Genomic DNA, 15260 nt, shown 5'->3' on the forward strand with positions numbered 1-15260 from the left:
CCCCAGTTGCGTATAAAAAGCAGAAAGCAACGTTAAAAATAAAGGCACTTTCACGAGGAAGACAGTTTAACCATCCTGCCGTTCGACAGACTTTTACGCAGTGAAGTTTTTTTTGGTTTTTCATCAAATGGCCTCTGCTGCAAAGAACCGACTTCCTATGAAAACAAAGGCAGTGGAAACGAGGCCAAACCGCAGGTCGTGCGCAAGGCCTCTGAAAATCAGGCAGAGGAAATGATGAAATACATTTTTAAAAATTTTTAAACTGCACTGTAAACTGTCAAGTCCACCGTCAAAGTGCCATCTTTCACCTTCTTTCCGGGGGTCCTGCTTAGTTTGTCGACATTTTGGAATGACCTCAGGATTTTTGTTTTCACAAAGCGAGTTCACGACTTAGCCAGACTTGTTACTGGGGTAACCGAGTCCTAAGCCCAAAGCTGCAAAAGTGCAGGTTTATGCTTAAATTAGCTGGATAACATAAGCCTATGAGCCACACGGTGAAATCACACACCACACCCCAACAGCAGAAATGAACGCGAGGTTCTTGTCGATGAACAAGCCATCATTGTAAGAAGAGCATTTAGAAGGGAACGTGTTTTTAAAAGGCCGACAAGATCCTTTAAGGCACTTTACGATCATCTTTATGAGTGCTACTGATTTAGTTGTGAGGGAATTATTTACTTTCAGCAATTTATAGTGGTGCACATTGCCAAGCTGGAGCGAAGCAAGCCCTAACAGGGGCACAGATGCTGTATTGAGCTCAGTTTCCTCTCACTGCTACACTTTATATACAGTTGGTGACGCTGAAAATATAATTAATTTTATTTGTTCACTTGTTCCATACATAAAATGCAACGTAGTGCTTTTCACAATAAAAGCAAAATAAAAACAAAGAAAATAACACAATATATACAGTAGATAAACAAGCAAATTAAAACAAGGCAGAGACTAAAAATTAAAGAAATAAATCGGGAAAATTCATCGGATTTCCTGGTTTCAAAGCAGATAATATCATTTGCAAGTTGCAGGTTTCACAGTGGTAATATTTACATAATCACTAAATAAATGTTTTGATAGCAATTCCAAATGTGCTGTGAGGTTAACCATGAATTTGCAGGCTACATTACCTAATCAAAAATATCAGAATTTCAATAAAGAGGCTTTGTTTGCAATATATTTTTTATTATATTTATTTTTTTAACTTTGACCTGCTGCCAGATCCTTTTACAGCTGCTGTCACATGCTGAAAAAATAGTATAATTTTATGTCTCAGTGTGGCAGCATTATTAGAAAGCAAATGAATGGAAGTCTTCTTATGTAGGCATAGCCAAGGCCTATTTAATTAATCAGCAAGTACCTGCCAGGAGCCCTCTCTCATTTTGGCCACTCCGGCTCAGTTTGATTGGCTAGTTAGAATTGTTTTCTCTAGATGAGTTCTTGATCTTTAGAGATTAAAAAAATATGCCCTCTCTAGTGTTGCCATAATTTCGCGATCTGCAACCCCAATGCAAAATAAAAAAACCACATACAGCAGGTTACATTATGAGAGTATGTAAAAATTTACAGGCATTTACAGAAACATATTGCTTTCGTCGATTTTAATGTGTCATGTGATTCCGCAAAGGACCACACCACCTCCCTCTGAGTCTATATAAGGAGTTTGATCCTGTTTTCAGTGTGCAATTCATCTCCCCTTTATAGCGGTGCAGGTGCACGCAGTTATCCAGGATGATTCAATCCCAGATTAACTAATCAAATCGTAAGTCACGTTTTCAGAAGCGAAGTAAACCCGAAAATTGAATTAATGAGATCATTTTATGAGATACGCTCCAAATTATACAGGGTCTCCTAAGCGACGTACGTGAAACAGACCCTGGTCTCCAAGCGCTGAGAATGTCATAAACATCAATCATGTCATACAGCTTCATACGTTGCCAAGCAAAATACGACAGTACAGTTTCAGCGGTGAAATAAATATTGTGAACAAAACTAGATTGCCTTAATTTCAATTAAAGATGGCATCCTCAACAGTAAAGTTTATATATTGCAGTCAATGGTATTCTTTGCAGCTATGCTCTGCATCCTCTTTTTTTCACTAGTTGCACAGGCTAATCACCTACATGTAAATTTGCATATTTTAAAAAGTTGCATACTGCACCTTATCTAAGCAATGCGAGCATTTTAACATATATTTTATTGTTGTTCTTTTATTCTCACGTCTCACCACAGGCTCCTGAATGCACCTCCTTTGCACCACAGGCATGAGCGAGGCACGTTACTTACTAAATTACACATCCCATAATATTACTATTATTCTTTGCTTCGCTTGGGAAAAGCCCAGACCACTTAACGAATAAGCACTGTCAGCGAAATAATTGTGATACTATCATTTTACATGAGTATTTTATTGGATATAAATATTACGCGCCCGTACAATCACAGTGCTTTGTTAAACTGTGTCACCACGGCTGGGCACAGTGCTCTATATATATATATATATACCGCTGCCTCGGCCTGTCGCTATGCAACGGGATCAGATGATGCAGTCCATGATGTGGATCTGGAGGGTGTCCAGGTCCGGGAGGATCTCGTTGCACTTGGGGCAGGCGTGCTCGGGGATGTCCTGCTGCTGCTCCCAGTCTCTGCTCATGGCACCTGGGAGAGGTGAGAGGGCAGGCAAGGTCTCACACTACACCCCCTGTGTTTTACCTGCACCGTGGCACACGTGAACACTGAAGAAGTGCACAGCCTCACTCTGGGGATATTCTCAACGCAGCCCCGCCCACTGTACACACACAAGCCCTCACTGCTGCTCAGGCAGCGTTCTGTATGGCTCTTTGCAGTGAATTAATAAACAAACCTAATCTAGTTCCTTTCCTTCTCCTACTAATTTCCTTCTTTCCAACTGATGGGTTTTGCAACACCACACATGTCCTTTGCAAATATCCAGACTGATATCTCTGCATTTAATTTTCGTAAGTACACACATGGCATGTACAATAAAAACCTGTATGATTTTGTTACACGGCAGCAGCAGTCGCTCCATACAGTACAAGATGTTGCAAGACGGTGTACGGTGTGCCGTGGTTTTTTTTTTTCCCCTCCTACCTCTGCCCTCCAGCCGGCCGTGCTGCTGGCCGCCCCCCCGGGGGCCGGCTCCACGCGCCACCTCGTGGCGCCTCTGCATCTCGTTCAGCGACTGCCTGCAATAAGAGACCGTGTCAGGACCGCGTCAGGACCGCGTGAAGCCCGTCAATTCAACACCGGGACGACTTCCTCTCCAGCACCGCCTACGCCCCTGCTGGGCTGGGGACGAACACAGAGGGGTCTCTTGTTGTGAATGAAGCGGCTGCGCTCCTCTCAGTTCACTGAGCACAGCGGGGCGCTGAGCGCTGTGTAATCAGGATTTGGCTCGCGTAATGCGAAGCGCGTCTTAAATGGCACTGAAACGGGCACTTCGGCCCTCACGTGCGCTGTCAGACGAGTCACAAGACGCCGACCTGCTTCGGCTAGGAGGTCCGCTAATATCACACTCAGTCCACAGAGGCAAGATGGCCACAGCAGGGACAGACACTAGATGACCGTGCGGGTCAGGTGACCACAGCAGTGACAGACAGTAGATGACCGTGCAGGTCAGGTGACCACAGCAGTGACAGACAGTAGATGACCGTGCAGGTCAGGTGACCACAGCAGGGACAGACAGTAGATGACCGTGCGGGTCAGGTGACCACAGCAAGTGACAGACACTAGATGACCGTGCAGGTCAGGTGACCACTGCAGACTGTGCAGGTCAGGCGGTCGATGAGCAGTAAGTGGGCGGAGCTCTACCTCCCCATGGACTCCATCTCGTCCTGCAGCTGGCTGTTCTGCTTCTTCACGAACTCCAGCTGGGCGGCCAGGCGCTCCTTCTCCTCGTGGATCTTCTCCCTGGCGGCCCGCTCCGCGTAGAAGTCTGACGAGTACACCTCCGCCTGGAGAGGCACACAGGCGACGTCATACCCCGTTGCCCCCAATCACCATCGCACCATCCCGTCTCATCTAAATACCCGTTCCCCATTCAACCCATCGCACATCTCTCCTGAACAAACACCTTCACGGGCACAACCACCAGAACACTCTGTTGAATACAGACTGAAGAGTCCCCCCCGTGCCTTGCTTGTGATTCCGAATCTCATTTGCACTTAAGTGCCAACAGATTTTTTTTTTTTTTTACAGCACCTGCGCCTGGAACACAGAGATGGTCTCCAGCTCCTGCTCCTTCTTGAAGATCTCCTGCTTCATCTCGTCGATCTTCTGCTGCTTGGCAGCCAAGGCCTTCTCCGCAGAATCCAGCCTGGCCTGGAGCTCCATTATCTCCTCTTTGGACACGGGGGGCTGCGACCGAGCATGGAATTGAGAATGCAGCATTTACCCCGTGGGGCACAGGCCAACACATACTGTACAGCGCTCTTGATTCCCAGCAGCGAAATTTCCTACAGTGAAATTTGACTCGACCAAACAAATAGGCCAAAGTAGATATATTGATGCCTGGGGTTAAAGCGAAGCAAGTGCAGCAGCAAGGCACATAATAAATTCCTTTTAAATGTGACATTTCAACAACAAACAATTATTTTAAACAAGACACATTACCCATGGTTATTCGTGGTAAAAGGACCAATGTAAAACAACAACTACAAAGTTTTGGCTACAGCTAACCTCTTTTTTCTTCATGTCCTGCTTCAGCCCATTATAATCCTCATAAAGCTTGGTGTATTCATCCTTTACTCGAGCCATATTGTTCCTATGAAGAGAAAGGAATCATTTAATACAAAAACTGTGGCCGTTCCGTACTCATAAGACTCTCCACTAGCGTAGCAGAGCCAATGGCGTTCCTCTGCTGAGCATCTCAGCCAATCACATCAGCGCTGAGGTACACCGGTTGATCATCTGGTGAGGGGTACCGTATTTGTACTTCACCTTCATTCCTGAATTTTTACATTGCATAATGTCTCACTTGCGTGAGTGAAGGGTGTGTGTGCACCCTGCGATAGATTGGCGGCCTGTCCAGGGTGTATTCTTGCCTCTAGGCCAATGCATGCTGGGATAGGCTCCAGCACCCCCCGCGACACCGCCCAGGATAAGCAGGTATAGGTAATGGATGGATGGATGGATGGATGAATTGATAATATCTTTCTCTGTAGTCGTCTGTGTCACATACCTCTCGTCCTCCGCCCTTTTCTGCTCAATCTTGACGGTGGTCTGCATGCTCTCCACCTGCAGTTTGAGCTTTTCATTCTCCGCCTGCACTTGCTGCAGAAGAAAAAGTCCTGCAGTGAATTTGACTTGCCAAACAAACAGACAAAATGCACAGTGCCGCAAAAAAGTATTAGCCCCCTTCCGGATTTCCTGGCAAACTGTCCAGGTCCCAAGGCAGCAAAGCATCCCCACACAGTCAGACTAATATTACATTTGGTCTAAATATCTAAAACCATTCAGTGTGACAAATATGCCATAATAGAGGAAATCAGGAAGGGGGAAAATACTTCTGCACGGCACTGTAGGTACCTTGTCCTGAGGCTAAAGTGAAGTACAGCAACAAAGCAGAGAAGAAAATTCCTTTTAAATGTGACACTTTAAACAACAAGCACTTCCCTTAAACAAGATACATTACCCATGGTTATCTGTGGTAAAAGTTCCAACGTACAAAATAAATAAGTAAATAAAAAATTTAAAAAAAACTTACGCTAACCTCTTTTGTCTTCATTTCCTGCTTCAGCGCATTGTAATCCTCGAGAAGCTTGATGTATTCGTCCTTCACTTGGGTCACATTGCTCCTATGTAGGGAATGGAATCATTTAATACAAACACTGTGGGGATTCTGTCCTCATCAGACTCTCCTCTATCGCAGCAGGGCCAATGGCGTTCCTCCGCTGAGCATCTCAGCCAATCGCATCAGCTCTGAGGTTACACCGGTGTTATCACCTGGTGAGGAGCGCCGTATCAGAGGCTCGTCTTCATTCCCGAAATTTTCACACTGCAGAATGTCTCACTCGGTAGGTGACAGCGGTCGCGTACCTCTCGTCCTCGGCGTTCTTCTGCTCCACCTGGATGGAGGTCTGCACGCTCTCCAGCTGCAGCCTCAGCCGCCTGTTCTCCGTCTGCACCTGCTGCTTCTCCACGAGCTGAGCCCGAAGCATGGTCAGCTCCTGCTCCATGTCCCTGCACCTGCACGCGGTCATTTTTTTTTTTTAAGCACACTGAACGTCGACATTCTGGAACCTTCTCTTACTCTTTCCACGGGGCCGTGTAGAACGGCTGACTAAATCGCTCCGTACAGTATAAAATTATTACGTGAACAACGTGGTCTTCATGAAACAATAATTTGTCTAGCAACACTGAAAAGGCTGATGCAATTCAGGCTGAAAGAGTTATTATTGGCCAATCACGCCCAATCATCTGTCCTCCTACCTGTTTGTTTTGTTTTTTGTTATTTAGAGCCATGTTGGCATCTAAGGCCATTTCATGGCAAGAACATGGTAATGATAACATTTCAATATATAGAAAGTAGTAATTGATCAATAGAAAACCAGAAAATTAAATAAAACCTACATAGGATGTTTCAAATGTACTTGTGATAACAGCTCTAAAATTCCTCCTACCTGTCATGTAGGCTCTTCTTCATGTCTTCTGCATCGTCCAGCTTGGTCTGAGCCTGCTGCAGGTCTTTGAATAGTTTGGTCATCTGACCCTTCAGATTCCCCAACTCGGCATCAGACTGAAACACAGAGCAGAGGGGAGGTAAAATACTCAAGAGTATGAACGGCCATGATCCTGAAAATATCACCAATGCCTCCAGTCTAATTTGACATTATTAAACCTGCTGTCTGTTACTATCCAGTACTGAGCCATTATTACACTATACGATTCCTGTCAAGAGCCTGCAGGATTCGATAAAAACAGTATCTAACAGTTCATTATGCATCATCCCAATGGCTGTAGTTGTTATAATGTCCCAAACTGTATAATGCATGCTTGATGTAAACAGCAGTAACTGGTTTTGCGCAAGTTAAACCTTTGCAAAAACCAGACAAGAACTGCATACAAGTCACACTAAAAAAACACAACTGTAACTACGAGAGAAACAGCAACACTGTGTGCTGCCTGGGTCCTTCATATTAAGCCCTTTGAAGAGTATGCTTTTGGAATGTTTTTTCAAAATTCTAAGACAGTGTTCTAGAACTCCATTGCTTTCAATTACCAGTAGTGACAGTTAGTTACATAAACTTTAGAATGTTCAGGTAAGAACATTTTAATCACACTGGAATGCTGTTACACCAGCATTAGAATGTTCAGTTAAGAACATTCCAATCACATATCTGTGAACTTACACCTTAAAGGGTTAAATTGTGTCGACATAAATGTGCAAAATGTCCAGTGCCAAAATAACTTATTTTTATGCAAGTTGTCCAAAATACAGTTGATGACCAATTCATAAAGATTATATTAATAAACATTCATAAAGATCACACCTTAAAATAAGCAGATTTTTAATATTTCAAACTGTGTGTTAATGCAAATCTTCCATACAGAGGTATCTTTGGATTAACAAAATAGACAAAAATGATTTTCCATTACAAGCTGAGTCATGCAAAACTAGAATTGCTTAATGGATTAGATAACATTGAAGCTGGCCCAGTAATTTGTTTTCTGCTGTAATTTAACCAGGCTATTTCACTGTGCAGAGACAAATATTTGGATATGTCAGATAGCCGTGTTACTTTAATCAAAATGAGTCATTCGAAATGGTCCAATTCTACGAACTGAGATAGTAAACTGTTCCAAGAAATATTGAATAGGTCCATTTGCTGGTCCTGCAATCAATCTCATGCGGCTCAGTGGCTCCTTTCTTTAGCCATTGTTCCTTCACAGTTCTTTGTGCGCCAAGCTAGAATTAATCCCTCGTAAAATCACAGGCAAGTTTCCAATTAATGTTATTGAATCAGCACTTGCTCCACGTCAAAAATAGATGTCAGAAAAACCATTTTGACCTTTTGCTTTATTTCTGCCTTCAGAGATAACTTGCCATCACGACCCATTTCAGAGTTTTTTTTTTATTTTTTTTTTTTAATCTGCTCGGACAACTGAGACCAAGGCCAATACAGCAGTGAAGCAGAAACTGCAACCCGTGCTCAAAAAATATCTTCTGAAGGCTGATCTGACAGATGGAACATCACGTTGCGCAATTTAAAAATGCCTTTATTATCGCACACAAGAACTGCATTTGTTAACCACTTGTGTGTGGTTGCACAGTTTCTTGATTCTGATCAACGCATTATAAACAGTCAACGGATGGCGATGGATTGGGTTAACAGTTGTTGCACAATTAAACGACGCAAAAAAAACCCCCGCGTTCTCTAATTTTTCCACGTAGCCGATCGGCCCTGCTTCGGTGGTTAGCGATCGGTTGACCCCCACAGCCCAAAATACCTCCTTCCTGGGAGCCTCCTGTGGAGGTTCTCCCTGGGGCTGGGACACCGTCGCAGGCTCCTCCATCTTCCCTCCCGCCAGCGTGGTCTGAGTCTCAACCTCCACCTGCTTCACAGCCTCGAGCTCCAGTTCCGAGATCCTGTATCAGAAGAAGCTCATGTCACCAAGCTCCATGTAATGGTGCACACAACACAATTAAAGCCCATATGCATCTCTTCTGTTCTGAATGGTCTGCATTGATATCTCGTATGAGTCTGTATTCACAAGCACTTAAATGGTGCTGGGCTGACACAGCGTCCAGAATGATACAATGTGTAGCATATATATCTCCTTTTATTGTGTATCCTCAGATATGAGAGAGAGGCAAATCTATTCTACCTATAGTGGGAACCAGAGTAATTAGCACAGGTGAATTGAGGGTTAAGATTACACCCTGTGTAGTCTTAATTCACACCTTTCACCTTTGCTACTTATAATGAATATAAACGACCTTTACCTTTGCTGTTTATAGGTCTAGCCTTTATCTGTTTGTTTTAGACCTGACAAACGGCCTTGACTGGCAGATTGTTATTTTTAAAGTGAGATAAATGAATTTACCAAAAGGGTGTGGGCTCTACTTTTTTTATTATTCTACATTGACATCTTACCACAATTCTTGATAGGTCTTTGCAAGCTGAAAATTTCCAATTTTCTGAAACCTTAACTAGAATAAAGTGTCATCAATGAGTATTTTATTCGTCCAGCAAGTAACTTCGCATGCATCGTGTGTAGTCAAAAATCCACCAGTGCTGATGTTGTCTTCATGTTGGCCACTTTTACTCGCACTTAAAACTTTTTCAAAAAACTGCGTCGTACACAGCTGGCCGCACGCAGCCCTGTCATGCTAACTGTCAACTTTTGCCGTCTCGTCTGAGATACGGACTACCAACACACTACAGCCTACTGTGTTTGCCGGAGAGAGCCGCTATAGAAGTTATGCCAGGAAAGTGCCGAGTGTTATCTCGGTGCTTTTGAAGGGGTGGACTGTGGCCTGGGGCCTACCTCTCTCTCGCAGCCAGGAGCTCGAGTTCCAGCTTCTCCACCCTCTGAGTCTCCTTCCGCAGGGACTGCAGCAGCTGGCTCACGGTCAGCTCCTCGGACTTTTGCCGGCACATTGTCGAGTCAGACCTGGTTGTTTGTTGAGCAACAGCATTGCAACACCCACAGTTAGTGTGGTTACGGGCCTCCGAGTTTTTGCTCGCTAGTAACACCAGTCATGAGCAGACCATTTTAAACTTACATCTCAGAGTCCTTCTGTCCATCCTCCAAATCTTTTGTCACGTTCACTTCTCCCTTCTGCAATAACCAACATCACGCAGGCATCAATTGGAATACAATAAACAGTTACTGAATTATGGAATTCTTTCCCTTTTTACCATATCCCATAACACACAAACAACGACTGTACGACTCATGCTTTTTGTATTGTTCAGCATGTCTAAATAATAATTTCGAATGCATTGTTTCTTTATGGAAATAAACCTACTGAAAAACACATCCATGCAGACAAAAAGAAGTATTGATGCGAATAAATGGAACACTTATTAAAATGCTCATTAAAATTTATAAGGAAGCAAAAAGCTGTCACGACTGAAAAGAAAATTAATACGGTTAATAAAACGGTGGTATCGAGTTTGTGGGTATCTTGTGCCGAAAGAAAATTGATAACGCAGTCGCCCGCTTTGCATTTTCAATTCCCTGTCTGACGCATCGCCTGTGACATATTGGAAATGAAAACGCGGTCATTCATTTTAAATGTCATTTTCGTTGAGGTCTTAGTACTACGAGACTGCAACGCGCAACACTGTGCAGAGAACAGTCGCTGCAGTCGACTCACAGACCGGATGGGCCCCATTGAATAACACAGCCACTATTGGTGAACTAGCCACCGTCTCCACACGGCAGCAAGATTTAGTTAACCAGTAAACAGCTGCCGATCTCTCAGTAGCCGGGCCCAAAGATCTATTTCCCTCATGGCCTGTGCTGCAGTGCTGTTCTTCCCATCTATCTTCACGATAGTTTATGATATATCACCAGATATGACAGCTAGCCAGCAAATTAAAAGTCTCTGGCATCTCAAGTGGCTAGCTATGGACAATTAATCACATCTATTACAGTGTAGAACCTGAAGTGCTTAGTAAGCTATCCTGAGCAGCAGTCCCTCTGCAAATAATTTCCACGAGGAACAAGCAGGAATTGTTAATATTATTGCAAACCAAAACAAATGAATGTTTTCGCAGGTTTGAAGAAACGCTCCACAGAAAATCACTGACATGCACATAGCATTTCATTTATCTAATTAATATTTTCTCTTAGACTCACAGCAGCTATCAAATGGAATACAGGATTTAAACTTTAGTACTGGCACAACTTAAATTTAGCACTGTTCTCACAACAAGGAAGTTGAATCCATACGCTGAATTATAATTTCCTTGTACTAAGACTGTCAAGAGAAATAAATGGAAATGAATGATCGTGTGACAATTTGTCACACATGATGCGAGAAACTGAAAATGCCAACTGGATGACTCCACTTCCACTTTCCTTCAGGCAAGAGATGTGCACACACTTTCCGACAAGGAAACAGGAAATTGTACCATTATATTTTCATTAACCAATCAACACATTCTCTTCAAACCTGGCATATTTTTGATTTTATTAAAACATCAACATTTGAGTGGCCAATAAAAGTCAGAATCATACTGAAACCCCAGACTGAAAGCTGCACATTTTACGTTGAACTGCTTACATTATAGGACTCCCTCTAGCATTTACATAATACAGCGAGCGAGCACATAACACAGACATACACCATCTTTAGTATCCAAAGTCAATTTGTCACCATTACCTGACGTTACTGAAAGTAATCTAATCTCAGGCTAATCTGAGGCGTGCGGAGGTTTCCGAGAGCAAGTGTGTTTTTCTGTTTTTTTTTTTTTTTTGCGGGTGCCCGTGACTCACCGCGATCCTGATCTCGATGAAGGAGTCGTCGGGCGAGCTGGGCCTCATCTTCAGCTGCAGCTCGGAGTTCATGGCCACCAAGTCGCTCTTCTCCGCCTGCAGCCTCACGATCTGAGCCTTCAGGGCCTCCAGCTCTAAAGCCCAATGGCTCGTCTCCCCCTGAGAACAAGGCCACAGGGCCACGTCAAACCAACCCACTCACTGATCCCGCTGTTGAAGAGCATGTTCTTTGGAACGTTTTTTCCAACATTCTAAGACAGTGTTCCAGAACTCCACTGCTGTCAATTACCGGTAGTGATTGTTACATCAGCACCAGAATGTTCAGTTTAAGAACATTCTAGTCACATAATTTGTGATCTTGCACCAACAAATGGGTTAAGGCTGCTTAGCTGTGGCTGATCTAGAATGGTTTGTGAAGACATGGCTATCTATATCCCTCATGGTCAAAGCACTTGACAAGCAAGACCCTGAAAAACATTTCTAATATTAAAGGGTGTACATGATGACACTGCAATCAAAAAAAGTGTGCCACTGGTTAGGAAGGTACCCAATGCACCTATGGGACCCCGAGTCCAGAACTCGACTGAAGAGGGAACAGCAGTTCCTCACGAGCTCGAATTGCAGGTGGATGACCTCACCTCCTCTGCCCCTTCAGCGCCCTCCAGAGCCTGTATCCTCTTCCTCTGGTCCTCGTTGCGCCTGGTGAGCACGGTCACGCGCTCCTTCGCCTCCACCAGCTTCCCTTCCAGGAAGTCCCTCTCCTCCTTCTGCTTGTCCTTCCAGGCGGACAGCCCCTCGAACCTTTCCTTCATGGTGGTGCTCGTCTGCTTCAGGGCCTCTGCAGGGATGCAAATCTTGTCAATACACTACAGACAGAGTACACTCCAGCAGAGACTGCATGATTCATATTCTCTGCACACTCGGAAATAATGATGAAAAAGTAAATCTAAAAAGTAAATGTCAAAACATAAGCAAGGTTTCACAATATATTGGCAAATATACAAGTTATTGCGACTTCAAGATATTACATTTCTGTAAAATATATTTATCCATAAGCTTTACTCTGGATATTGCATAAATATTGCAATATATCCAATTTCTGTAAAGGAAATTGGATATAATTACAAATCAACTAAGATTTGGAAAAACCCAATCCAAATTAGATTTCTTGTATTTAGACCACAGTTAAATGTGGCACATATCAGATTTTGTATATTGGATATATGTAGGAAATTGGATATACATATGCGTTGCATAAAAGGACAAGAGTAAATAGGGTCATATCCATTGATATGCTCTGGACTACACTTCCCATCAGACCCTTTGCGGAATGTTCTGTGACACAGCTCCCTTCTGAATGCACTCTAGCTGTTTGCTGTAGAGGCCCTTTAATGATCCAGCCACTGGATCACATTCATCCGGTACTTCTATTGCCTCACAATGGACTGATAGAGTGCAGAGTAATTTGGACCAACAGCAGAAAAATGTCTTTGATAAGTTTTTTTTTTTCTATTTTAAAAGAGGGATTTGCTGCACTGAAATGTGGTGTTATACTGTTGGTATAATTTTGTCATTTTAAATAAAGTTTATTTCTGACTTACACTCAGAAATCGAAAAATCACATTTTTTTAAAGAAGGAATATCTTGGATCTAGTTTATCAGTGAGACCATATGAAGAAATCTAATTGTTGTCAGCAGGCATTACATATGAATATGAATGACTTTTCATATATTTTTGATGGGTACTCATAATACCCAAAGTTTCCTGCTCATTCCTCAAATCACTTTTGAATCTGTGTCCTCCACCCAAACACTGACGCAAATTCCCACAAAAAGACATAAGTTTGCATATAACGCAAAAGACCCTGTGTACCGAGCAGCGAGAGAACGAGTTGTTATCTTGATTCTATTGACAAATACCACTATCCATGGCAAACTACATATTGAGATCTGCCAAACTATGAAATGGGCACGCAGGTAAAACCTTCAAAGATAACAAATCTTCATAGTTATCTTGACTACTTAGATGATTCATAGAATGGCCTTTGTACAGCGCAGGCCGTGAGTGCGAAATGGAAGCCACTCACCTTTCAATTCACTGTTCTCCTTTATAAGGACCTTCATCTGCTGGATGGTGTCTTCCAGAGTGCCCGTCTTGGGAACAAGGCAGTCCCCGTCCCCAGGCTTGTGACGGGAAGGGCCCTGAATGGCCCCATTCTCCACTGGGGGATTTGAAGCCATCCTGTTTCAACTTTATTTTCCTGGAATCCCAAATAAGAATGTTGTTACGTCCCCTGCCTCTGCTTGCCTGGGTAGTGCAGGTGGAGGTAGTTGCTTAACTGCTTAATTGCCTGATTGCTTCCACCTGCCTGTGGCCCAATATAAGCCCAGTAGTATGAGGCAGGGGAGATTTTCTTTTGGGGCTTGTGATTTGTGTGGAGAGCTTTGGTTTTGGTGAACTTTGTGTGTTTTTGTTTGTAATTTAGATTAATAAATGTCTGGGTTTGTTCAACTTCTTTAATTTAACAGCACCAGAGAAGAAAACACAGACCGGGAAAATGGCGATCATCATACCACTATAAAAAACTTCTGCAAACAGTAGGATGATTTCAGGTGTAGTGGGACGTAAGGATGAAATGGATTGGTGCGCTAGAACAGTATTGCCAGTCACCATTATTGGCAGTTAGCCAATGAAAAAAATTATTGGGTTATTTCTATGGAGGTACGTGTCACTTTAAAATATTGATTGGTGTGATGTTATTGGGATATGTACAGCCTACTTCAGAACAAAGCCAGTTTCATGCATGTATCAGGTAAACATTATGACCAATGTCACTTATATTTAGACTACTTGAGTTAGAGCCCTTTGATAGCTTTGAAAACTATTGTGAGTTTAATATTTTAGATAGCCGGGTGTGGCATTCAGTATCTGTAACAGTGATAAAGAGCTTGTTTCACAAAATAACACGAAATTCAAAGAAAAAAAGTTTAAAATATATGGACATGCATCATGTTCCAATCTTAACCAGTTAAATAACTGAAGAACAACAAGCAATATACTCGAATTCATAGGTGTTCAAATTCAATAAGCTCACATTAGTTACTGCGTAATGTTTTCATTCGAAACTAGTCTCTCTTTCGATTTCATTACGGCCCAAATCAGATTCAAAAACAGAGTTTCGCTGTTAAATGACAACGTGAATTCTCGGAAGTCTTTAATTCCAGCCTTACAAAAATACAGTTTAAACTTAATCGTTAACAGAGAAACACAGCAACAAATTTTCTCACGATCAAGCAAGCTAGTTGACAGCAATACACCTATGCTAGTGGCTCGGTTCTATTTTCACGACACCATTATCGATATAACCTGGGAGACGATATTTACGATTTTACTCACGAGCGATGGCGTATTTCCTTAAAGCAGCCTAGTCAAACAAACAAACAAAATTATATTTAGGATACGAATTCAACACTCAAACCACTGTACTCCGAAAAACTAGCCCAAGTCCTATTTCCTGGTTTTGACGTCTCATCGTCCTGGAACTCCTCCTGGATCACATGACAATTGCGTCATATTCAGAGGCCATCCATTTTTTTTCTTGGGGGATTTCCCATGAAGCACGACCTTGCTGTTGTTGACATCTGCCGGTCATTTGAAAGCACCAACCGAAAAAAAGGCAATGCATGACAATTTAGTGCTACAGGGGTTATTCATTTATGTGTGTAATTAAAATATGAATTTATTTTGATAAAAATGAAATTGATTTACATTCAAATCCACAAACAGGTTAACTGTA

At 42.8% G+C, this 15260-nt stretch overlaps 1 protein-coding gene across 2 annotated transcripts; it reads right to left on the reverse strand.

The window, feature by feature from the left end:
* Positions 1-1219: 1219 nt before the first annotated feature.
* On the reverse strand, positions 1220-15019 carry optn (optineurin). Of its 2 annotated transcripts, none has more exons than XM_035426723.1 (16): positions 14861-15019; positions 13551-13724; positions 12102-12301; positions 11464-11622; positions 9743-9798; positions 9505-9630; positions 8464-8602; positions 6636-6751; positions 6052-6201; positions 5726-5810; positions 5195-5286; positions 4693-4777; positions 4216-4371; positions 3826-3968; positions 3106-3200; positions 1220-2652 (listed from the first exon to the last, which is right to left on the reverse strand). In XM_035426723.1, exons 2-16 carry the CDS (start codon positions 13702-13704, stop codon positions 2531-2533), a joined length of 1878 nt encoding a protein of 625 aa, XP_035282614.1. In that variant the 5' UTR covers positions 13705-13724; positions 14861-15019; the 3' UTR covers positions 1220-2530. The 2 variants fall into 2 exon arrangements, with proteins under 2 accessions (XP_035282614.1, XP_035282613.1); XM_035426722.1 differs by having other exon boundaries at positions 5720-5810.
* Positions 15020-15260: the final 241 nt, after the last annotated feature.

This window comes from Anguilla anguilla, chromosome 7 (assembly GCF_013347855.1).
Source record: "Anguilla anguilla isolate fAngAng1 chromosome 7, fAngAng1.pri, whole genome shotgun sequence".
Classification (NCBI taxonomy): Eukaryota; Metazoa; Chordata; class Actinopteri; order Anguilliformes; family Anguillidae; genus Anguilla; species Anguilla anguilla.